The following is a 25,791-nucleotide window of genomic DNA, read 5'->3' as shown; positions in this document are numbered from 1 at the left end:
CAAGGGCCTACTATCACCCCTTTTATGAAAAACAATATTTTGACGAAAGTTGACTCAAAATGTGTCCGATGTTTTCTTTTCCAGTGTTAACCAAAGGGCAAGTGCTGACTGACTATTTCCGGATACTTAACCAGCGTTCTGGCTATGTCTGGATGCAGATGTGTGCCACGATCATCTACAACAACAAGAACTCCGATGAAGAGAATGTCATCTGTGTCTGTTACGTCCTCAGGTAAGCCGAGTACCTTGTGGCTCAGGAGACTTCAGGAGTCTTCAGGAGAAGTGTTTGCAGTAAGGGATCGAGCTTTGGTTAAAGGGAACTGGAACCGCCGAGCGATTTATTCAACTTTTCGACTTTCACTGCCCGAGAAAGACAAACTTCCAACTTCCTATTCGAGTTCAGATTTGTAGCTCCGCCCCCAGTGCCCGAGCATGCGCAGTTCAATTTGTTATTATTGAGAATCATGTGAGAATCACGTGAGTCATGCGATCTTTCATTCATGAGTTTTCGTAGTAAATTCCATAGTAGTGACGTCACTCAATGATTGACAGCTAGGCGCCATGTTTCATTCATGCCTCGTTCTGATCACCCGATACGCGGGAAATGAAAACGAGGTCATACGAACTGGCTTGGCGGTTTCAGTTCCCTTTAAGAAGAGTGAATGTTAAAATATCCCATACACGTTTGAATAGTTCTAATTTGCTTTGAAATGGTGGAGAGACCTCTTGGTCACATTGGGAACTGTAACCTCAGGCCCACCTTGCTCATGCCTGTTGTCTCCCGTTAAGGACTCATCATACGTTTCCATTTATCTCCCAGTGGTATAGAACACCGCAACTGTGTGATGGACAGTAGGCAACTAAGCCACATGAAGAACCGAAACCAGGGAGACGACAATTCAGACAACTCGGAGAGCGAGACGGGTTCAGACCATGGTAAGTGAAAACAAATGAAGGTCTACGCAAACATGCAATCTTTGTTGCAGCGACCTGCAAAATGGCAGTGACGACATTGGAGAGATGTTGATAGTAGTTACGGCATGACCATGGATTATGATTTAAACAATGGTGGCTGCTTTGCAATCCCAAATGTGACGTTGTCATCGCTGGATATACATCGAAGAGTTAATAACTAATGTTTGCGGGCACTTTAGAAAAGGTTCCCTAGCATGAAGCTACCTGGAATGTACAATACACAAAGCAATATTTATATAGCAGCTTTACAGGTTGCCCTGCTAGAAGTGCCGGGTCTCCTCACAAGTGACTAATTGTAATAGTATGTCTCCCTATGGACATCTTAAAGCATAATGAGTTTATGGAAATGGTCCTCAAAGCTTTTCTTGTGAATGCAGTATGAAAAGTCAACATGCAAAAGCTGGCCACTAAAAGCCATTCTGAAAAAAATTTGGATAACTTTAGTAAGCTGAGAGTATCTCAGATCAGACTACTGTGGCATTTTATTGCAAGCCAACAAAATTCTATTGAAATTCATGTTATAAGACAAAAACCAGTATTGCAAAAACCAGTATTGCGTACAGCAGAAAAGTTGCGTCAACTTGAAAAGACCTGGAGTGGATTTAGTGGGTTTTGCAACTTGACTCTTCATATGAACATTACTACTGACCTTTTCATTGCTGATGAGTCACAAAGTCGTTGGCCTATGATTTTAATTCTTGTTTTGCATCATCGTTACAGTTGCTGATGATGTGGCGAAAGACAAAAATACCAAGACAAGCGGAGACAAAGCCGCTGACCATGTGGACCAGAGTGGGAGCGGAGACCAATCAAAACATTCCTTGGTAGAGGAGAGTGGAATCCTGGGAGATTCGGATCATTATCGTTATCAGAATGGTGAGGACGATATTGACAGTAGTGACTTCGGAGCGGAGAACGGTTCTGTAGGGTACCTTGATGACATTAGTGAGAAATACAAAGGTGATATCAAAAACTCGCGGCGCAAAATGGGACGGCCGAGAAAACGTAAACGGGACCCATCCCCAGAGGAAAATGGCGTTGATGGTGACTATAATTCAAGGATACGGGATGGTGAGCCTGCTTGTAAGTCGGTATCTCCTCCCCTTGAAAATGGTGCTATACTTAAAAGTGCTCAGATTTTGGCAAATCTGCCGACGACTACCGAAGAGAATACTCATTCAGCACATAAGATGTCGTCGCCCACGCCGGAGGATCTATCCGTCAAAGCGATGAACACGTCTGTTGCAACGCGGATATCTCCAATGGATGCCGTCACCTCAGGAGCTGAGAATACTCAGGATTGGCAACGATCCACTTCAAATAACATGTCGACCTCGGTCCGCGACCTTGAACAGGTTATGAACAAACATCTGCCGAACTATCCGCAAGACGCAGATCAACAATCTGCCACATATCCAACAGATTATTCATCGAGTTCTTATGCCAAGCAGCGGTCTACGATTCAGTGGATCGGCTCGCAGCAGCCTCAACCTGAAACTCTTCCCGCGTCTACGTTACTACGCCACCTATACGCTAATCGTGAGTCTGTCATCCGCATGAACACTTATAACCAGTCCCGTCCGCAGTATTATGGTGATATGCAAAATAGCATGTTAACACCGCCGGGGACTGAAGCATACAAGGACCAATCACAATTCAGCTTGCCGCAGCTCTCGGTGGTGACAAAGAGTCAGCCTGGTAGTGCTTATTCATTAGCTGCGTCTTATAATTCTAGTGTTCATGAACCATACAGTATAACCCCACCGTCTTCGGTCTCACCGCAGGATAAGTATCAGTCTTCTTTTACTGATCCGGCAAGTTATACGGATAGCAATTCAAACCAACTCAAGTTGTATGGGAATGAAACAGGGAGTCAGATTCCCCTCAAACCGCACGTGTATCCTATCCCTAGCCCGACTCACGCACACTCATCGTACGATAGGAATGGTAGTCAGTATAGCAAGACCGCAGCATTCTATCGGACTGGTTCTTCATACTCGGGGGCTTACGCCCACAGTAACAGCCCTAGTGCCATGGAGGAACACTACCGACATGCGAAGACTTCATCTTGGTGAGGAGTCCAGTGGGAAGGTGCCATTCTAAATGCATCTAAATGCAGCAAGTCAGCACAAACTCTCAATGATTTTTAATACTACACTAAAACTGACTTTTAAATTGAGTTTGCTGAAGAGTTTGCGGTGCTGTATTTGATGTTCCGAGTTGCTGAAAAAGTACATTTTAATGGGTAAATTGATAATTTGTTGATATTCAATGAAAAGGTATCGAACTGTTACAGTAATTATGTTGTTGCTGTTTCAAACCAATAGTGCATTGGCCTGTGTAAGCTCTATTTCTAAATACAAAATTGAAACTACATGAAGGTAAATTTTAAGATGCACATGAAAAAAAATAACTTGAAGATTTTACCAAAATTCAGAAGGACAGTGATATGTAGTTCGAAACAGACTATAGTTCTATGTTTCCTGAAAAGATTTTTTTTCAGTCCTACGTAGGTCATGACGAGTGCCATTTTGACTCGATTTCTGTAGGGTCATTAATCTCAACGGTTACCTCATAAACAGTGTTGTGGATCTAACTCGGTTGTGTATGACCATTGTAAAATATACTCAACTCTGTATGTATTTTGCATAATGTTGTACTCTTAACTGTCTAATGTTTGTCCAAGTTTTTATCTTTTGAAAAAATTGCTATATTGATTGTCAGCAAATAGAGCAAAGATAGAGGTGTGCACCTATTATCCACGAGACACAAGAGACAATGTCACAACCTTATTCCAACCATCCTCTAGCGAAAGACGGTCGTAATCACTGCCTCAGACTTCCAATCTGTTCTGTCATAAGCTTCACCGTAACATGGGGTGACAATTGCTGATATGAATAAAATCGAGCAAATGCTTTTACTTCAATTTTGTACAGAAGGGCCTAGTGTAAATGTACATGGAGTTTTAGATAAAAGCATTTACTAGTCTTTATTCATATCACCCATTGGCCCTGAATGGGGTGAAATTGTCCTCTACATTTCCCACCCTACAGCTTGAGCCATACACGGTAAATCTTATGTGAATCGCTGTACAGAAAGATGTTATTGTATCGTCGAAAATTCTAACTATGTTGCCAGTATATCTTTGCCCATTTGTATGTGAATTGCTACTTAATATAATCTATATGATTGTTCATATTATAATGTCTTGAGACGACATAAACGAATCATTGGCAGGGCATTCAGGGTAATTGCTGGGGGAGTCATGCAGCAGTCGTCATGTAATTTCTTACGATACCCGTGGCATGCAAGCAAAAGACTGCATGACACAACTGATTTATGCCAATGCAACCACACCCCTCCCCGATTTGATTTCGAAATGATACTGGATGGTTTTGTGTTCTTTGGATACACCTGTGCCCATTAGCTGTAAACAACGAATTCACCATGGTAGACTTGAACACATATTTCAAGCAAAATATCACAACTACCCAATTATGGCAAAAGTGCCTGATTTGCATCATAAACATGAGAGTGTCACTGCATATTGCAACATTTTCACTGGAAATACAGCCACCACGACATTTGTGGCATGACTGACACTCAGATGGTGGTCAGGCGCAGATCCAAGGGGGGGGGGGGGGGCGCACCAGACGGACGCCCCCCCTGAGAACCTAAGAACTTTTGTGAGAAATGCAATGCAAGTCCCCCCCCCTTTTCCGGCTTCTGGATTCTTTCACCATGAGAACCAGGCAGCACGGAAAAGTGATAAATAAACCACTTGCTTTTGACTCCCCAGCATTTGCCCTGGGAAAACTTGTGCAGGGACTTTTTCAATAATAACACATCTATATCAAGTATCTAGTGATTTTGTGTCCTACAACTAGCATGATGTCGTCTGCTTCAATGAAATCACCAGGGTAATCTTTGTGAAATTAGACTGATATTTTCTGTAGCTTCTTGAAATTATGAAGTTGGAAAGTTGGAAAATCTTATGGGCCATAAAAATAAGCGGGTTCTATGGCTGCGACCTGGGAGGTCATCATGACAACATGACGATTGTCTGTCAATTGGTTAAATCACAACCATTTAGCATATTGTCATGGCCATATGTCTCAGGCCACAGCGATGAAAATCGTCCGTTTTTCGTAGCACCTTCGCTTTGCTTGATATTAAAGATAAGTTTGATTGTGAATCGTTTGTATTTCGAGGCCAGTTAAAATCCAGTGTTCCTGGGCTAATTGGGCTGTTGTTTCTGAGAGGACAGTGATGTCAAACTTAACTTTCTTTTTGTTGAATTGATAGATTTATTTTCTCATGAAATGGGAGCTGATGCTTCATAGCATAATAATGATAATATATTTGCATTTGCTGTATTTATTTAGCTTCAAAAGCATTTGTTTGATCTTTGTGAATTATTCATAAAGGTCTATAAGATTATCCTAAGGTTTTGGTTGCATATAAAGCACCAGCACTGCTGTATAAAAGTTCTTAAGCAGAGATTTTGCATATAGAAAATAAAGCTCAATCCTTTCAAATACTGGTACATCCTTAACTTTATCAGTGAGATACTTTAATTCATGCTGGGATTTTTGGTGAGAGTGATGAACAAATGAGGGTACATCCAAATCACTCTGAACTGTTTGCATACTCATTGTAATGTTGTTAATCTTACTTCTACAAAGTATTCAGATAAAAGGATGATTCTTTTCTTCCTGTTCCTGGTATTGAATTGCTCTTGAATTGGTACTGATGTTCTTGACATAGTCTGACACCAATTTTTGCTCAAGCATTCTGGGTGTCTTGCGCTTTCCCATTATTGCCCACAGCCAATCCATGAGTGCTTATAAATCTTATGTTTACATGTTAAGTTATTTCTAAGAAACTGGATGGCTGAGTGTCGTTGGCCTGTTTTATGTGAAATGCTCACTCCTGGATCGGCCCTGCCGTGGACAAAGTTGTTTGAATACACCAAATCGCTAGGATACCACCAAAATGATGTTGCGGAATAGTGATGGAAACAAGGCTTGATTAGAAATTGGAAGCCATATCAGGTAGCCCCTGCTGCTTTCACGCTAAAAGATTCTAAAGTAATGTAAAGTGTTCTGTACAGTTAAATAGTCCTCTGAATATAGTCTCAAATTATGAATTAAATTAGTGTCTAATTCTGTCTTGGTCTGCATAATATTTCCTGTCGGCATTTTGAAGCCAGTGTTACTTGGAAGAAATTTGCTATGTTCATGTATGTTTGAATGAAGATAATTACATATTAAAATGAAATATTTCACATCATTTGTTTGTTTTGTTTTTTTCGTGCCAAGGACCCAACCTTGGACAGTCAGTCAGAATAAAGTGACTTGCCAAAGGTCGTCAGTTCACTGTTCCAGAGTGAATCCCTCCCTCAGCAGATGACCACAACTCAGTAAATGGTTTAATCTCCAGAGTGAATCCCTCCCTCAGCAGATGACCACAACTCATTAAATGGTTTAATCTCAATAAATGGTTTGAAGGGGTATACCGTTCATTATTACTGGTAGTCCAGGCAAATAGAAATGCAGTCATACAAAATGCTGTACAAGTGCAGTTATTATGCATATAAATTTGCTAAAACTAGGTATTGATAGCATTTGTATACGGCAATGCTGAAATTTATATTCTGTACACATTTTATACACAATTTGAAATTTTCAAATTCAATTACAAATTTCAAATATTCAATGAACAGTGTAGACCTTTAATCTCCAGACAGTCATAGGAAGTTTCGACAGCAGTCTGTCCACATCACATGCTGACTTGATCACACCACTGTGGGCATGAGGCAATGGATCAGACACATCAACCCACTGAATTCCAGTAGCCGAAAGCAGCACCACCAAGATGTTTCTAGGTCAAGTCTGCTTGCAATGGACTTCTTTATGGTCACGGTTTTCCTAGGGGTGAATTCCTACCTCGGCTGATGACCACAACCGAAAGAATATTTACTGAATAGTTTATTCTCATGAATCCCTCCCTCAGGGAGTCCTACTGAATGGTTTATCTCCAGTATGAATCCCTCTATCATATTCGCATATTCTATAACAATGAGCGAACCTCTCTCGTTTTAGTTCTATCCAGAATAACCACTGTGATTATATATTGTTTATCATTATTTGATATTATGACATCAAATTATACAAAACGTTCAGTTCATCTTGAAATGTCTCTATCAAAGATAGCAGGTTTTGGGACCCATGGTGAAAACAATTACACGTTTTGCCCGTGTTTGAATTGTATCTCGTATCTCAGACAGTCACAATTTTTCTTGATTCCCAAAGCAGCCAGTTTTGGTCACCATTCAATAGGAAGGACACTGTTTCAAGGGACATATAAAACTGCTACACCGAGAACGTCAAAATTAATGGTCACGCAAGTGACGTCATGCATAAATTATACCAATTGGTAACTATTTGGGAATAGTCCAAATCGCTTTCTGATGAAATAATCGCATAAAGTCTATAAGTAAAATGACTGTGAACGTTGTTGTTAATAAGTCGAATTTACCCGTTGGTAAGTATAAACGTTTAATTTGAAACAATTGGAGCCGGAGTTTATCCTATCTTACATCTTATGGAATGAGATCATTAGTAATAATGTGTTGTTCGACAAATGAATGTTGATCGTTTACACGGCCGGCGTGCGTTCTTCATGGCCTTCTTCCTGACCTCTTGTTCTATTTTCGGACAGAGTTAATGTTGGTGGTCGGATGAGAATACTACTTTGTTATCATCCTTTGTACAGGTAAATGGAGTTTGCCATGACATAAACGTAGCAACAGACAAACTCTGACCACATATTATATTCTACTTGAAGTTGTATGTAAATTAGTCGGAGCCGGCATGCCAACATGAATCATGATGAACATGTCATGTGGACATGTCAGTGCATCTCGAACCTAGGGCAAAATAGCACCTAAGTCCTGCTGCATTACGTGTAGCTACGTGGGGAGTGATCCGGATGGATAGCCAAGCTTTAGTCGAATGTGACAAGTACGCTGTAATATGACAACCAAAATAATTGCGGACGCCATCAGTCCTACTGGTATATTACAAGACAAGATGTAAAATCGTCAGTTTTCTCCAGAGAATGCAGCATCGATTCGTCAACATCGGCCCAAACTGCAGATCGCCCCAGTGGTCAGACTCTGACGACCAAGCAGCAAGCTATTGTCAGTTTGTTTGTCAACACCAGCAACCCAACGTTGGTCATCCTTCTTCCAGAGCTCCTAATGATCTGAAGAAGGTTTTCTGTGCATATATATTAACCCGATTTATAAAGACATAATTGATCAATTTCAGGTGTTCTTCTGCTTGTTGAGCATCTCAAGGGTAAACTTGATGTCAAGGTTGAACAAGGCCCTACTACGGTTCTCAAGGCCAACAGGTAAATTCATATTATCGCCATCCATTTTTTATCGTCCTCATGTTTCTCTTGATTGCGACACTGAGTCTGCTGGTGATGTTGAAGTTTAAACAAAAACTAATTCTCATTTTCAGCGATGCTAGTTTCGACTCTGTGACTTCCATCTGTCGTTACTTGAGTAGACTCGTGCCTGATGCTGGGCTGTATGGTCAGTCAGCTCTGGCAAGGAGTGAGGTATGTGTTCAGTTTACTATAGTATTATTGATACTTTTGAAATAAGTACTTTCCATCTTTGGCCGGAGGAAGAGTCCATCCCCAGCTACTCACATTTCTCAAATATTTGGGACTTCTAATTGCCCAAGCAGACACCAGGTACTAGGAACCTCAGCTTTACCTCTCATGGGCCTTTTCGAAGGAGACAAATCAGCGCCAAAACAAATCAAATGTGCACACTCAGAAGGCCTAAGCGACTTAGTACAATGCCTAGAGACACGGCGATCCTTCGTTCAAGGTGAGATGGTCAGCGCCAAAACAAACTTCTTTGAATTCGTCTATTTATGGATAAAGCAACGCTGAGTTACCTGTCTTGCTCAAGAACACAAAGACGACGAAGCATTGATCCACTTGTGAGTTGAACCCACAACTTCCCAATTATGAGCCTGGCGCTGCAACCACTATACCACTATACCACTGATCTTACTTCTATTGATAATAGCAGTATTCTCATCTTTTTGCAGGTTGATCATTGGTTGGACTTCAGCATTCGCCGTTTGAGCTGTCAAAGTGAATTTGCCGATGCAGTTGCGTATCTGAATAATGTCCTTGGCCCAATCACGTTCTTGGTCGGTCATGATGTGACCATCGCTGACTTTGCAGTCTGGGGGAGCCTACGTGGTAAGCGCATTTTCTGTCACTTCAAGTTATTGCTAACAATCAAGAATGTATATGGACTGTAGTCCATTTGTCGTAAATGTTCTGTCTGCATTCTTTGGGGCTCGAGAGCAAGGTCGTGGGAGGCCTACTGTACATGGAGGTCTCATTGGTGAGAGAATATCTTTGGAAAGAGAATTTAGACACATTAGTTAAATAAAGATATCCAGTTCAAAATCAAAATGTTGGCTTTACATACATATGGACATCATGGATCGATGAACTACACAATTAGTAAGTTTATACTATTCATTTCATTTTCACTCGTTGGCCTTGACCCCATTTCATATCAAGCAAGTGCAAGTATGTGTATGATGTAATATGTCACCAATACTTATGCATTTATTATTACTATATATTAGCATACCTAATTCTGATTGCATGCTAAATAGGGGCATTGCATCAGTCCCATGAAATATAAAATGTGAGGGTGCTAACCTTGAGCCATTACTCTGTACTTGAGTGGACTGAAAAGTGAGAGTGCTAAATATTGTCTGTAAAAATCAGAAAAATTCTATACTTTGGATCTTCTTGTGGTTTGTATTTATTCGGTGACTCCTTATCCTTTGGATATTTGTACACGGAGGCCCAGAATTATTTTCCCTTGCACTATAGAGTTCTATTGTGTATCCATTGTGTGAGGGAAAATAATTCTGGGCAACCCTGTATTCCCTTCTGTGAACCTTCTCGTGTCATTGACATTCATTAGAATTTTACATGTACATTTCATATGGGGCAGACCAATCGAAGCTGTTCACTGCTGAATGGCTTCAATGTGATACATTCAATTTGAAAAATCTATATATCTGAGCATTGTATCAAGACAATTTCAACAAATTTATGTTTTGCGATGACCACTCGCACGTTTCACCTGTAACATAGGGTCACTGTGGCTTTTCATCATCTGAAGGAAGTTAATCTTTGCTAAGGCCTTCTGAGTGTGCGCACATGTTTTTGTTTGGGCTCTGGTTTGTCTTTGCCCAAACCTTCCATTGGTCAGTTAAGCTGAGAATGAAACAAGCTACACTTTCATAAATGAGAGCGTGCTCACTTGCCTGGCTACTTGTAGGCCAATAACTTTACAATCCACCATACATGTACCAACTCACTGCTTAACTACAGTGCTCTACTTCCTTGGTCAAATACATGTAGATCAGAAACATGCTCCAGTTGGTCGACTCCATGGTCTTGTACTAATGGTTGAAGTTACCTTGATCGAGTATGACTGAGTCACTCGTTGAAGACTGCAAAACTGTGCATACACTACATGCATGTAGACTAGAAAGAAAACAAAAACTTAAAGTGCTGCTGCTGCTGGTAGACATTCACTTTGCCTAGACTTTAGGGGTAGTTACTACACATTGCCATGCCTGTTTAGGCCTTGTCAGTTTTACACTTTTACTCTACAGAAATGTTTTAAAGTCATGCTAAAATTACCAGAAGATTCAACTATTACACTTTCTGTGTAAATTTACACTTTTTTGCCAAGGATTTTACACATTTTTGCACTTGATGGTTGGTAGATCTCGAAAAATTGTGCTGCTCCATGATCTGATCATTCATGTGTATTGTAATTTGTATTTTCTGCAGGTAATAACCAATGGCATTCCCTTGTCACCAAGGGTGAAGCACCAAGACATCTGGCGAGATATTACAACTTCCTGTGCGCCCAAGACAAGTTCCAAGCGGTCGATAACATGCTGCCCAAGATCAAGACCAAGGAGGTAGAGCTCTGTGATAATTGATATGAATTGAACAAAAAAAATTAAGATAACGATACTCTTAGTGCTGAAAATCCTTTAATTTGCTGCAAAAGCCTTCCAAGCGGTCAATAACATGCTGCCCAAGATCAAGACCAAGGAGGTAGAGCTCTGTGATAATTGATATGAATTGAACAAAAAAATTAAGATTACGATACTCTTAGTGCTGAAAATCCTTTAATTTGCTGCAAAAGCCTTCTAAAATCTTTCTAAAGTGTAGCACATTTTTCCTTTTAGCCAAGTCCTGCAAGTGGAAAGAAACAGGAAGATGCCGGCAAGTTTGTTGACCTTCCTGGAGCGGAAAAAGGCAACGTGGTGGTCCGATTCCCACCGGAGGCTAGCGGGTAAGCCCAATGATTCTCATTAGTCGCGAGAAAACTGATATTCTATAGTTCTTATTTCGTAAGGGTGCAGTATTACCTGCCTGTTGTTTGCCTCGTTTAATTTAATGTTGGGATTTATACAGCGCAGTATCCAGGCTGTTCGCCCGCTCAAAGCGCTTTACATTATTACCCAGTCTCTCCTAAAATCTTTAGGCAGAACATACACCAGAAAGAATTCTTTCCTAACGCCTTCTTGGATTGGCTCCCAAAGGGCAAATGACCGTGAGGCGTGTTTAGATCTAAGAAAGTTGCTTGTAATAACCAATACCATCCCTTTTCATGTAAGTTGCTGGTGCGGTGAACCCCTCAAATTATGAGTAGATATCTTAGAAATAACGTCAATATTTTGTTGTTTCAGTTATCTCCATATTGGACATGCCAAAGCTGCCCTGTTGAACCAGTATTACCAGCAGACGTTCGAAGGCAAACTCATAATGAGATTTGACGACACCAACCCTGCAAAAGAGGATGCTCATTTTGAAGACGTAAGTTGAAATTATGTCAAAAGGGCATTAGGGTCTTTTATGGGTGGAGGCTTAGTTTGTTTGCTGAAATCTTGGGTTGGATATACTGAGTTGAATCCAGCATGTCCAGGGAAAATCGGCTTCAGATTCCTTGTTGATGTTGTTCTCAATGAGCTGAGAACACAGTTGTAGACTTGCAAAGATTTCAAAGATCGGTTGGCCACTCTGACATCCCATTCTGGTTCTCCTTTGGACTAGAGGGTAAATGTAGCTCTCTGTTCCAATTCAGAGTGTTGTTGGTAATAGACTTACACTTCTACCGAGAACAGCTAATTAACAATAAATCTCTTTCGCAGGTGATTCTGGAGGACGTTGCACTCCTCGGTATCAAATACGACCATTTCTCACGTACGTCCGATCACTTCCCGCTGATCATGGAGTGCTGCGAGAAGCTGATTAGGGATGGGAAGGCGTACGCAGACGACACTGAACCAGAGAAGATGAAGGAAGAGAGAGATGAGAGAGTGGCTTCCAAGAACAGGGACAATAGTAGGTCATCTGATCTGATTTGCCTGATTTTCCTACTCGCAAACTGAAGTGGCTTGAGCCAGAAAAATATCATGGATAGCCCTCGATGTTTTCTGTAACTTAGCATATTCCTGATATTATGAAATTTCTTTCCAAGGTATTGAGACAAATTTGAAGAATTTCGCTGAGATGAACAAAGGGAGCGATTACGGTTCCAAGTACTGTGTCCGGGCCAAGATCGAGATGTCGTCGAATATTGGATGTATGAGGGATCCGACCATCTTCCGGTGCAAGAACGAACCCCATATCCATTCGGGAGACAAGTACAAGTGAGTCTGCTTACAGCAAAATAAATATTTTAAGAGAAGTGTCACGTGTTGGCTCTGTTAGCTCGTACCTGGGCGTGATGTCATCTGTAGTTGGCATTGTCGTAACAGTGTTTGCACAGGCCGTGAGGAGGTACGTGCTCGCTCCACTGTCTGAAGAGATTGATGAGAAGTCCGCTACCCCATTATTGTGGGAGTGTTGCTCTAGTTTCAAGGTGCTGCTCCATTGTTCCTAGGTGCTTCGTGGACTAGCCCCTGGCTTCTTAAAACTCCCACTTGCAGAGGCCACTCACCACACGAGGTCGTCAGTATCCTCTGTCAAGTTGCTGCCAAAACGAACTGGGACCTCGCTTGGCGACAGGGCTTTCTGTGCCTGCGCTCCATCTCTTTGGAATCAACTCCCATCTCATATTCAGGATGCTTCAGATGTCCTTAAATTCAAATGTCAGTTAAAGACCTGGCTGTACGTGAGGCACTTTGAGGGGGCAGCGCCTTGAGCACGATTTGTTCGGTGGATAGACGCCCCACACAAATTTTGTAATGTAGTGTAATGTAATGTAATGCAGTTATTCTTGTTCATTTGATGTAACACACTAGACCAAAGATTTACAAGCTGTTTGCTTTCTTCCTTACAGGGCATACCCGACATATGACTTTGCCTGTCCGATAGTAGACAGTGTTGAGGGCGTGACCCATACCCTGAGGACAACTGAGTACCACGACAGGGATGCACAGTACTACTGGTTCATTGATGCTCTGAGTAGGTATTTGCACAGGTCAATTCTCTTACAGGACTACTCGCATCAACTTTGCTCATTTCTAAAGCATTATGGGCATCGCGATGACAGGAATTCTTCCTTATTTTCAGATTTGCGTAGACCGCACATTTGGGAGTACAGTCGTCTGAACTTACAGAATACTTGCCTATCGAAGAGGAAGCTCACATGGTTTGTCAACGAGGGTTTGGTTGATGGATGGTAAGTTCTGTTACATGTTTCTACATGTATTTTGCTGGGTAGTGAGTTTTTGTTTGGCTGTTCATGAAGTGCCGGATCAATCTCCAAGCATCAGCATTTCGACTCTAGCCAAGAATCCCCATCACCCCGACCCACCCCACCCCACCCCACCCCAACCTTCATGTAGATATCCATATCATCTGTACTTTGATTTTGCAGGGATGACCCTCGTTTCCCAACCGTGAGAGGTGTTCTGAGAAGGGGTATGACTGTTGAGGGATTGAAACAGTTCATTGTCTCACAGGTAAGATATGGATCCTTTGTTTGTACCTTTATTTCCAACATTCAGGTGATTTTCTGCTTTTTATTTTAAACTGTTTGACGTTCTGACAAACTTGTTCTTGATTCCGAAACGTTCGCACCTAAAACTATTGACAATTGTGTCACTCCTTGATGTGAATTTTCGTAGAGATTAAAAAAATTGTCTGGATGATAAACCTTTTATAACAGTTTTAGCTTAATTGCTACTGATTAGTCAGGCTGTGTGGCGTTGAAAGTTATTTGCCGGCATTTTCATTGCAGGGTGGCTCTCGGTCTGTTGTGATGATGGAATGGGATAAGATCTGGGCCTTCAACAAAAAGGTAACTATCGCAAGTCTGGCATTTTTCTTGTGTGGGCAAATTTCTGATGATTTATGAATCAAAATTGACAACAACTATTGTTACAAGAGCTAAAGCAAAGAGTAATCACAGCATGGCAAGGAGCCACAATACATCAAATCTCAATTTAGCTCAGCAAAATCTGTGACATCAAATCATGAAATACACGTTCCGTTAGGTTTGGCTCTTTGGGGTACAAGTAGTTGCTGCACATTGCCAAGCCTGTTTTGGACTTAACTCTATTCTTTGTTGACATTCTTTGTTTCAAGGTGATTGACCCAATCGCCCCGAGATATACGGCGCTACTTAAGGATGAGTTGATCCCTGTCCATGTTAATGGGGCCACGGTCTCCTCAAGTCAGGCACAGAAACATCCAAAGGTAAGAAGCGAGTTATACTGGCTGCCTTTCCATGGCGGAAGAGTAAATAGGAGAGACACATTGCACATCCACAACAGCTCAACTTGTTCAATGTGCATGCTGTACGCACAAAGGAGTTGAAACCACTGACCATCACAACCTTTAAGGGATTGTTTCCAATTGTTTTCCCGAAACTCCAAAGTGCGAGAAATACTGCCTTTCTAGATCATCATCACCGGCTTCATCTTGGATTAAATCTAAGGGGGCAGGGATTAAACTTGTTTGGAATTTAGGGACTTGCCGTGGCAAACACATGGCAAGATTTGAATGAAATACTGCCAAAAAGATGTTGCAGCAATCCACTCAAGTCGTGATTATAAATTCTCTCTAATAATCTCTCGTCTTCAGAATGTTGATATTGGCATGAAGGAGATCTGGACTGCGCCGACCATCTTCATCGATGGGGCAGATGCGGAGACGTTGCACGTTGGCGAGAATGCAACGTTCATCAACTGGGGCAATCTCCTCATCAAGGAGGTCAAGAGGTGAGTGGAAGAATTCGCTCTTGGAATAATTTCAAATTGTGGATCTGCTTGATTTGGTGATGTAAGGGTATTGCTGGAATTTTGTGGTTTTACTGGTAGCTGGTGGTCTCTTGTACCTGGTGCCTATGCCAGGGCAGACAAAAAACTAGGCCTAATCCGAACATACAGCTGCTATAAGATAAACTCCTCTCCCATGCCAAAGACAGTCACTTGGTTTAGTTTGTGGGTACAGCAAATAATCATCTTTTCTCTATACTTTCGTCTCTCCAGGGATGCATCAGGCAAAGTTGAATCGGTCAACGCCGACCTTAGCCTTGACAACAAGGATTTCAAGAAGACGGCCAAGGTGACCTGGTTGGCTGACGCAGACAAGTGTCCTCTCACTCCGGCCCTGTGTGTCCACTTCGACCACATCATCACCAAGGGCGTGCTAGGCAGGGATGAGAACTTCAAGGACTTTGTCAATTATGATTCAAAGGTAAGTTATGTAGTTATAAAATGTGTCTAGGTTTCTGGGTTGCTACGGATTTGTAGGGGGTGCTATTGAATCTAAATGAGGGTTACTGTGACCTTGATAAATTCATTCTTCTCATTTTCATACCATTTCAGAGAGAGTACACTATGGTCGGTGACGTCGAGCTCGCTTCTCTCAAGAAGGGCGACATTATCCAGCTTCAGAGACGAGGTTACTACATCTGCGACCAGCCTTATGAACCAATCAGGTTGGTTGCCTAAAGTGTTTATTTGAACTTTCGTCTAATTATGTCAACCCAACAATACTGAAGTCAGCCTTCTGACTTATGGGTTAAAAACTTAGTCATGTGCATTCTATTTCCCTGGACCATCAGTTATTACGAACGGCATACCCCTTGAACTGAGATATACCTTCTTGTCCCTTGCAGCCGCTACACTGGTAAAGCCAGCCCGTGTATTCTGTTTAACATCCCCGATGGCAAGAAAGAAGAGATGCCCACAGCAGGATCCAAGCACAAGGATGCAGCGTCTGCTAAAGAGGTACGTACAACTTCAAAGAAGTTACCTGTGGCTCCATTTGCAACTTCAGATCGATTCCAAAAGAATCAATCTCAGCTATCAATTTCGACAATATTTTGAGCACAAATAATATATAATAATAATGTCACGCATTTATATAGCACGCCTCAGTAATGAAACTGTTAAAGCGCTGTGGGATATCAAATTATTACCCCGGTCTCCACAGAAATCAATCAGGGGTTTCAAGGAGCAACCAGAAGGTGCTCACTTGAACTTGACCAGTCGGGGAACCAACAACTAGCTATCAAGGTGTTCATTGTAAGGCTAATGACTTCTCACTTGTGACGTTTCAGAAAGCGCAGAGCAAGAAGGGCAAGGCGGCTGAGAAGAGTCCCCAGGAAGAGCAGCCACCATCCAAGCCAGGGACGACGTGCGCCTCCGAGCTGAATATCAAGATTACGGACCAGGGCAATGTGGTCAGGAAGATCAAGGCAGAAGGTGCAACAAAGGTAGGACCTCGTTTTCAATATACATGTATTCTGAAAATGTGCAATTTTAGGAGTTATTTGCTAGGGAATATTTCACCTCCGAGGTGGGATGAGCATACATGCACATCACTCCAGTTTTGCACCAGTAGGTAGTTAGATTTATTGGCCTAGTGATGCTGAATTTGGTCAGGGAGAGAGGAGTGCATTGCAAGCCACTTGAATGGGGTCTTTTGCTTCCTTGGCACAGTCACCAGGTACATGAACTTCAGCTTTATGTCTCATTTTGGTTAAGTGTTCTGCCCGAGGACACCAAGACTAGAATAGCAGTGATCCTTCCAGTAGTTGACACGATGTACACCATGCTCATCTCCGTACTTAGGATGTAGTTTTCAGCAGTTTAAGCTATGCTCTGACACATTCAGTCAAACAGAACAGTCGCTTATGCTGCATGTACACCGCTGCCTTTTGAAAGGGTGTTAAAGGGATGATATAGGCAGCAGCTAGGCAGGCAAGATAAAGTTACACAAAGCCGCCAATAGGGGTCTCTGACATCTCACAGTACGTCGAAATGATTCTCGCTTATCCGAGGGATATATTTAGTGCAGAGTCTGACATGACCAAGGGCCCTTACTGTGTATACTAGTCACTTAAAGATGGCCATATTAGCCCCTCTCCTCCTGCATATAGTCCCCCTTTAATACTCTTTTCCCAGAACATGTGTCATTCCTATTCAGACAAAGTGGCATATCGAACTGATAGAATTTAGTCCGAGGCACCACAAAACACTTTACGAGTGGTGATTCAAATAGATATACCAGTTATAGGTCGAAAGAGATTTGCCAGAATATTTTGCTAAGTCTAATGGCCATGTATACAATATCATAATTACCATGGTGATTATGTGAAGCTCAACTGGCTCCACCTATTATCTGTACACTTAGACCCAGGAATACAACACCCTGCTAAAAATAAACCCCCAGACACCATTACCCATTGTTCAGTCTCAAGAACTACCAGCATGAATGGGTTTAAATTTCCCACAGTGGCCATGTGACCATGCGACCTACATTCTTTGCCAATTGTTTGATATGTATTTATATCGAGACATGTGTTGTTATCAGATGTAGTACATTGTAAGCCACGTTGTCAGCTGGTGGTTTGAGATCTCGGTCGTTTGCACTGATTGCAGTAGTAAGTTAATGAATAAAGGAATAATCATTTAGATTTAGATTTATCACTATTTGATTAGGATCGTGTTTTCCCTGTGTTTAGTTAGTGGGAACGAGTTTACAATCCCCGATCACACCCCAAAAAAAGGTCATCAGTTGACTAACCAAGCACCACTGTTCAATGGATTTATAGTTGAATGCGATCAAACTACGTCATTTCCGATCGGGGATTCTAAAGTTTAGCCAGTTAGTGTCCAAGTTAGTGTCCAAGTTAGTTAGTGTTTAGTTAGTGTCCTTGGTTAGTGTCTTCACAATTAGTACTAGTTATGTCTTTTGATTTACCAATCTATGATTAGTGTACATTGTTGTGTAGAATAGTAGAGCTTCTCTAATAAGGACACCCTTGGGACAAGTGCTGTCCCTGATAGAGAGGTGTCCTGATTAGAGAGGTCAAACTGAATGAAAACAACCTATTTGGGACCAAAACTAGTGTCCATAATACAGAGGTTGTCCTTAATTGAGAGGTGTCCGTTAAAGGGGTGTTCCACTGTACTTGTTTGTATCTCAGATTATACCAGACTATACATTGGACAAATTCAATGGGAAAATGTCGAATTTCAGCCAATGTGGTGTCCTTGATAGACCGGTGTCTGCTGAGAGAGGTTCTGCTGTACTTGTCTTGTTAAGTGGCTTGGCAAAGGCCCATATCTCATATCTCCTATGTTGTAAGACACATTTCATTGTAAACTTTCAGGAGCAGACGAAGGCTGCTGTCGATCTCCTTCTCGCACTCAAGAAGGAGTATAAAGCACTGACGGGACAGGACTGGAAACCAGTACAGGCAGCGGCGGCTCCCAGTAACCCACCACCTGCAAAGACACCAGCGCCATCCAGTGGCAATGCTGAAGAATTGAATGAACTGATTGTCGACCAGGGGAATAAAGTACGAGAGGTGAAAGGCAACACCAAGGTGGGTACTTGATTGGTCAATACTAACTTGACTGTGTCATCAGTTTTAATACACGAATGAAATTGGGTTGGATTGGTAAAAGGGACAATGTCAGAAGTTTTGCTCCAACATTTTGAAAATCAAAGTGAGCTGTGAATGCCTTTTTGAGGCCTAAAAGTTAAGAAATTTGGGGACACCTATTCTAATTTAAGGCCATTTGTGAAAATGTTGAATTGCCAATGGAAAACATGAAATATGGCCAATTGAGGATGACACCTAAGCCTTTATTATTTGTCACCTGAATGTGGCTTGTTAGAATCTGTCGTCATTTGTTCATAGTCCAGTAGTCTTAACATCGAATGTGGTTTTTTCCCAGGACAAAGCTGCCATCAAAGCTGTAGTTGATGTTCTCCTCAGTCTAAAGGCGCAATACAAGGAGGTGACAGGCCAAGACTGGAAGCCAGGACAGGCAGCTCCTAGTAACCCACCCCCAGCCAAGACTCCAGCCCCATCTGGTGGCAACCCTGCAGAGCTTAACCAAAAGATCGAAGACCAGGGAAATAAAGTGCGAGAGGTGAAAGCCAACACTAAGGTAAGTTATTGTTGTCTGAAGAGTAGATGATTTAGGACCAGGGATTCTTTCGTTCAAACTTCGTACCTACAGAAGTGGGTATGGAATTGTGTCTTTTGGCGTGGCATTATATTTGTAATATCTCATTCAAGTTGATAACATATCTCACATATCTCTCCCCGTCTTTCAGGATAAGGTGGCAATCAAGGCAGTAGTTGACGTCCTTCTCAGTTTGAAAGCTCAGTACAAGGAAGCTACCGGGATGGATTGGAAACCAGGTCAGAGTCCGGCACCAGTGCCGGCGCCACCAACTGAGACGACCACAGGTGGTGCCACTGCCTTGACTGAGAGCAAGGAAGCTGTAGCACTGAAGGCGAAGATTGAGGCCCAGGGGGAGACGGTCAGGGACCTGAAGAGCAAAGGAGGAGATAAGGTAAACGCATGCTTGCGGCACCCTTGAGGGCTGTACTAAGATACTCGCGCCTCAAGTGGCCCCCCGGGGGAAACCTATGCTCACCCACTCTATCACCCACTCACCCACTCTATCACCTGAGTATCCCAGGACTCACCCACTCTATCACATGAGTATCCCAGGATTGTGATCCTAGTCCTCAGAGGTGGGACGTACTGATGTTTCCACTCCGTAAGCCCAGTATTTTAGATGCTCCAACGTGACTGAATTTTCTTCCAGGCGGCGGTACAGAAGGGAGTCGACACCCTGCTCGCCCTTAAGGCAGAGTATAAAACTCTGACGGGCGTTGATGCAACCCCTGGAGGGGGTGGAGCCAGGAAGGGGAAGAAGGAGAAGAAACTGCAACAACCCAAGGCCCAGGAGAAGAAGGTGGTAAAAAAAGATGAGGAGTCTCAAAGAGAGATCAAGAAAGTGACAAGGTGGGATATGATATTTCCGATTTCCGATTGCCGTTTTTTCCCCTGCCGAACACTGTGACATCAAGTCTGACATAATGCTATTGTTTAGTAATGAAAGTATTGTTGTATTTCAGACTTGGTTTGGAAGCGACCAAGGAGGAGAACCTATCAGATTGGTACACACAGGTAAGAACTATTCTACTGAAAATCAGTCGGGGGGGAAAATTATCAGGAAATGAATAGATGAGCCTGGTGTATGTCCATCATGAAGTACTAGTATATGCCTCATTCAATTGCATTTTCGTATTTGATACCTCCATTCACAAATCAACAAACTGACCAAATTATACCATAATATTCCAGGTGATTCAGAAAGCGGAGATGATCGAGTACTATGACGTGAGCGGTTGCTACATCCTGCGTCCGTGGGCGTTTGGTATCTGGGAACGGATCCAGTATTGCTTCGACCAGGACATCAAGAAACTTGGCGTGGAGAACTGTTACTTCCCCATGTTTGTCTCACAGCAGGCGTTACAGAAAGAAAAGGACCATATAGCAGATTTTGCCCCGGAGGTATGTGGCATTGAAATATGATTGATAGTTATCATTGCCAGACTTCATTGTTGGTCCCTTCAGCACACAGTGCAGCTCAGTCTGAATATGCATGTTTTGTTGGAGCCACAGCTCTGTTGTCAGACAGTAGAGAAGTCAGGTTAATTTTAAGATTATAAATTGGATAACCCCTGCTGACACAGTACTGCTTCCACCAAATCAAGTCACTTTAAGTGAGAAAGGTGACCACAGTCTCCAGCGAAATTTCTGAAGAGACTTTCTCGTTGGCGGAGTGGCAATTTCTTTAGGCAAGGATGCCAATGCTGTGTCTATAAGCAATTCTGTTCTCTGTTTCCAGGTTGCTTGGGTGACGAAATCAGGACAATCCGAGTTGGCGGAACCAATAGCCATTCGCCCGACCAGTGAGACTGTCATGTATCCGGCTTATGCCAAGTGGTTGAAATCACATCGAGATCTGCCTATTCTACTTAACCAGTGGTGCAATATTGTGGTGGGTTTTATTTTTTACAGATTTTTAGCTGTCACACTTCTAAGGTACAAATCTGATTTTACAAATAAACTGGCTTTCTATATTTTTACGTATTTGCAAATAACCTAGATTCATGAAATAATTAGAAACCTCAAAAAGTCTTTTTCCATTGAAAATATGGAAAAACTTCTCCAAATCATAAAAAAAATTAAATTTTGATACGCTATATGATATATTTATGCCTCATTTATCTTCAGCGATGGGAATTCAAGCATCCACAGCCTTTCTTGAGGACAAGAGAGTTCTTGTGGCAGGAAGGACACACAGCGCACGCAACAAAACAAGAATCTTCCGACTTTGTAAGTACAGTGGAACCTCCCTTAGTGGACACCTCTCTATTAGGGACAACCTCTCTATTGGTCCCAAAGTGGTAGTTTTCATTCACTTTGACCTCTCTAATCAAGACACCTCTCTATTAAGGACAGCACTTGTCAGTCCCGAGTGTGTTCTTAATAGAGAGGTTCTACTCTATTGGCGAGTTATTGAATTTTGCAATAATTATCAGTCATCTTTTAAATGTATCGTATGCATGTCAGCCTTCTGCACAGTTCTTCTGGATTTGTTCGTATGAAAATAAACACACATATTTTAAACCTCTTGTTTCCTAGGTTCACACTATTTTGGAGCTGTATGCCAAAGTCTATGAGCAGCTGCTGGCCATCCCTGTGGTCCGTGGCCGCAAGACTGAGAAGGAGAAATTCCCTGGTGGAGACTTCACAACGACAGTTGAGGCGTACATCTCAGCTAGCGGTCGGGCGATCCAGGTGAGTGAAACATCAAGATTGAATGATCCTGCAAACTAAGGTCACATTATCACATGGCAAAGGCCCAAGTCTGGGCCAACACGCCATGTTTGATGATGATGATGATGATGATGATGACACAGTTGGTCGCCGCAAGATACTTGTACCGTGGCCTCTTGCTGTTGGGCCATCCCTGGCAACATCAAATTGAATTTTTAGGGTGTCCCTTAGGAAGGTTGCTGAACTTCACATCCTCCTTTGAATTGGACATTCGATAAAACGTCTCTGTTAAAGACACTCTTAAGACTCAAATACTGTCCTCAGATGAGAGGTGTCATAGTTACAGAGATCAAAGTGAGTAGTTTTTCTGTGAGAAAATATTAAAGGCAAAATAAAAAAAACTAGAAAAATAATATATGTGACCTGCCATGGCTGTTGACAGAATTACCTGGCCATCACTGAAATATGAGAACAAACACAGGAGAATCACTCAGATCAGTGAAATTGCTATCTTCCTAATGTTCTTCTTTGTTAATTTCAGGGTGCGACCTCTCATTACCTTGGACAGAATTTCTCAAAGATGTTCGAGATTGTCTTTGAGGATCCTGAGACAAGTGAGAAGCGCTACGTGCACCAGGCATCGTGGGGTTTGACGACCCGAACTATCGGTGTCGTCTGCATGGTTCATGGCGATAACAGCGGGTTGGTTCTACCACCTAAAGTTGCTAATGTCCAGGTCAGTCAACTTACTTACTTATATCGTGTTCAGCGTACTGCATTTTGAAATGCATGTTAGATAATGAGTCAATTTTAGTACAAAGTTAGCCCGGAGTATTTTGTGGTCATTGTTGTGTCCTCAGGCAGTAGTCCTCTCTGTTCTTCATTATGGGGACAAGTGTAAGGCATCTGTCCCGGAGTTTAGTCTCTGACTCTACCTTCACTAACAGAAGGAGGTGTTCTGTCTGTTTTCGAGGAATAGTTCACGATACTTGGTTCCGAGCCCCATATACAGATTGACTTCCCTTGATGTTGAATTTCCTTGTTTTTTTATTTAGGCGATCATTGTTCCATGTGGCATCACAGCCAGCAGCAGCGAGGAGGACCGTAAGAAGCTTCAGACCGCCTGCGAGGAGATGTGTAAGACACTCATCGATGGAGGTGTCCGGGCCAAGGGTGATTATCGGGACAACTACTCTCCTGGCTGGAAGTTCAATCACTGGGAACTCAAGGTAGGCAGGATCAGGGCCCGGATATTCAAAACAACTTTTGTCAGTAACGCTGGAGTTAACTTTACAGACTGAGTGTCTTGTCAATTTCATAGTCTGTGCTTTGTCCTTTGTGCATCATAATCACAACCTTATACGAAGCGCTGTGTTCAAAGCCACATTCCCAGACCTAATTTGTTTAATAAGCTGCACAGGGTTTGAGGTACACCTTATCTGTCTTATAGTTATGCCTTTCATGTTCCTCTACCGATCTCTCTCAAATATTTTAAAGTAAATCTTGTGGAGCACCTTTTAACTGCCACTTTAGCACCTCAACTGTGGAACTCTCTTCCCCCCACCCTGAGAGCTACATCGGATGTCTCAACCTTTCGCAAAGAACTCAAGACCCTTCTTTTCAATAGAGCTCACCAGCGCAGGTGAACATTTCTTTCAAGTGATACAGGCGCTTTACAAATAACAATTTATTATTATTATTATTAACTGTTTCATCTACTGCACAGCCACAACTAATAATCATCTTGTTTGTTTATTAGGGTGTCCCACTTAGGATCGAGTTGGGACCACGTGATATCAAGAATAACCAATTCGTTGCTGTGCGACGAGACACAGCTGAAAAGCTGACTATCAGTCGTGATGGCTGTGTGAAGAAGGTCAACGATCTTCTGGAGACAATCCAAGCCAACATGTACACTAAGTGAGTACTTCATGCGACAGTAAATTATAATCTTATTCCCAGTCGGAGCACTCCACCAATAATCAAGGACACAAATCTTGTCGGACGGTGTTGAAACACTTAACATCAATCAAGAAGGTCTGATCAAAAGGAGACTTCTGGTATCTGTGCAGATTAGGCAGCATCAAGAAGCCATGAGTTGAGGCCAAGCTGTGCCAGACCGCCTTTGTACATCATCGTCACGACCCTCTGCAAAGAGTCGGGTTCCAAGAGCTTTTTCCTTGTCTTTGTTTTCGTTCCCTTGTAAGACAGTGCTCTCAATATTGCACTTCATTTCTTTACAGAGCCAAGAAGGACTTGGATGATCACCTCGTCGTCTCGCACACGTGGGATGATTTCTGCGATTCCCTCGAGAACAAGAAGATCATAATGGCGCCGTTCTGTGGCGACGTCCCTTGTGAGGAGAAGATCAAGAAGGACAGTGCCAAGTAAGTGATTGGGAAGGGTTTCCCTTAAGGGGCATCCTGAGGAAATCATTGGTTGATGATGGGTTGTTCAGCCCTGCACACAAACCCCTGAGGTATTTCTCCTCATTGGCTGAAGTACAGGCAAACATCACCTTTAAAGATAAACTGACATTTTCAGCGTTTTGTAATTTGATATCATAATATGTTTGCACACCTAGGCTGTAAGCTGGGAGGGCCACCCTGGAAACCGCTACAATATCTTACATCAATTGGACCGCTTTGTCTTTGGTTGACGGGTCTGGTCCAATTTCAGGCCTGCTGGCTTTGAGTGGCATAAACCCCTTCCTTTTTTCTCGAGCAGCATTACTGCCAAAGGGTGGAAGTTTGCATGTGAGACAGTTGTCTAGAACCCCACCACATGAGCAGCCACAGTGCGACTTTGTGGGATTTTAACTTCACAATTGCAGTTGGAGGATGCAAACTAGTCAAAACTAAAGACCGGCTCCACAAAAGCAAGTCACAACAAACAGTAAATCTTGCCGCGGCGTTTAATCTGGTGCTAACTTTGATAACACAGCCATGGACACTAATAGGCAAGCTGGGTTGATGATTTCGCTCTTGCATCTGTTGCATTTCATACCATTCTCCTATGATTTCTTCTCCAGGGACGTCGTGGTTGAAGAAGGAGCTCCAGCCATGGGTGCCAAGTCACTGTGTATACCGTTCAAGCAGCCTGGCGAGATCAAGGACAACATGAAGTGTGTCCATCCCGACTGCAAGAAGAAGCCTCAGTACTATACCATGTTTGGAAGGAGTTATTAACAACCAACAACACAGATGGATAGTTTACTGGAAAGCAACTTTCTGCAAATGCTTGAGGGACTATGTGACCCGGACAAATTAGACTTTTGGAATGTCTATAAAACGTTTAATAATCCCCTACCTCTGTGTTCTTGAAACAGAGCTGTTATAATACTTAGGCATATCAGGAATTTATGCCGCCTGTTGGTCTCAGTGAATTCACTGCCCTCATGGTGGGTCAAGGTATTGGTTTACCTTTGTAACACAATAGAAACAAGGCCCTCCCATTACAATCGGATGAAAATGATAGATGCGGGCCTTGCGTCCCTCAAAATGAACGAATCTTCTGTATGTTTCTTTTGTGTCATAATTTCCTCTCCATGTTAGCATGTATTTTTCATAGGCAAACCGATATCTTTAGCCACCGTGAAGATTTGAATAAAAGATATGCTATA

General features: G+C 42.4%; 2 protein-coding genes across 7 annotated transcripts in view; both read left to right on the top strand.

Moving 5' to 3' along the window:
• Nucleotides 1-4,618, top strand: part of LOC135484108 (protein trachealess-like) — a 68,922-nt gene extending 64,304 nt beyond the window's left edge. For all 4 annotated transcript variants that reach the window (XM_064765233.1, XM_064765232.1, XM_064765235.1 and 1 more), the window contains 3 exons: nucleotides 85-232; nucleotides 821-936; nucleotides 1,696-4,618. In XM_064765233.1, coding sequence (XP_064621303.1) covers nucleotides 85-232; nucleotides 821-936; nucleotides 1,696-3,050 — 1,619 coding nt within the window. In that variant the 3' untranslated portion in view covers nucleotides 3,051-4,618. The remainder of the gene's footprint in view (nucleotides 1-84; nucleotides 233-820; nucleotides 937-1,695) is intronic.
• Nucleotides 4,619-7,430: 2,812 nt separating this feature from the next.
• Nucleotides 7,431-25,791, top strand: LOC135484107 (bifunctional glutamate/proline--tRNA ligase-like). 3 transcript variants are annotated; one of them, XM_064765228.1, is made up of 33 exons: nucleotides 7,431-7,521; nucleotides 8,310-8,394; nucleotides 8,508-8,607; nucleotides 9,111-9,267; nucleotides 10,894-11,027; nucleotides 11,301-11,407; nucleotides 11,805-11,931; nucleotides 12,267-12,459; nucleotides 12,596-12,767; nucleotides 13,400-13,524; nucleotides 13,633-13,741; nucleotides 13,940-14,024; nucleotides 14,303-14,362; nucleotides 14,650-14,760; nucleotides 15,148-15,284; nucleotides 15,555-15,762; nucleotides 15,894-16,006; nucleotides 16,187-16,298; nucleotides 16,631-16,786; nucleotides 18,689-18,904; nucleotides 19,260-19,475; nucleotides 19,645-19,887; nucleotides 20,146-20,345; nucleotides 20,459-20,510; nucleotides 20,688-20,897; nucleotides 21,235-21,387; nucleotides 21,624-21,725; nucleotides 22,035-22,190; nucleotides 22,711-22,905; nucleotides 23,225-23,398; nucleotides 23,929-24,089; nucleotides 24,413-24,556; nucleotides 25,201-25,791. In XM_064765228.1, exons 1-33 carry the CDS (start codon nucleotides 7,479-7,481, stop codon nucleotides 25,355-25,357), a joined length of 4,713 nt encoding a protein of 1,570 aa, XP_064621298.1. In that variant the 5' UTR covers nucleotides 7,431-7,478; the 3' UTR covers nucleotides 25,358-25,791. The 3 variants fall into 3 exon arrangements, with proteins under 3 accessions (XP_064621298.1, XP_064621300.1, XP_064621301.1); XM_064765230.1 differs by lacking the exons at nucleotides 7,431-7,521; nucleotides 8,310-8,394; nucleotides 8,508-8,607; nucleotides 9,111-9,267 and adding an exon at nucleotides 9,824-9,839; XM_064765231.1 differs by lacking the exons at nucleotides 7,431-7,521; nucleotides 8,310-8,394; nucleotides 8,508-8,607; nucleotides 9,111-9,267; nucleotides 10,894-11,027 and adding an exon at nucleotides 11,129-11,166.

This window comes from Lineus longissimus, chromosome 3 (assembly GCF_910592395.1).
Source record: "Lineus longissimus chromosome 3, tnLinLong1.2, whole genome shotgun sequence".
Taxonomy (NCBI): Eukaryota; Metazoa; Nemertea; class Pilidiophora; order Heteronemertea; family Lineidae; genus Lineus; species Lineus longissimus.
This window is presented reverse-complemented; position numbering and strand designations above follow the sequence as displayed.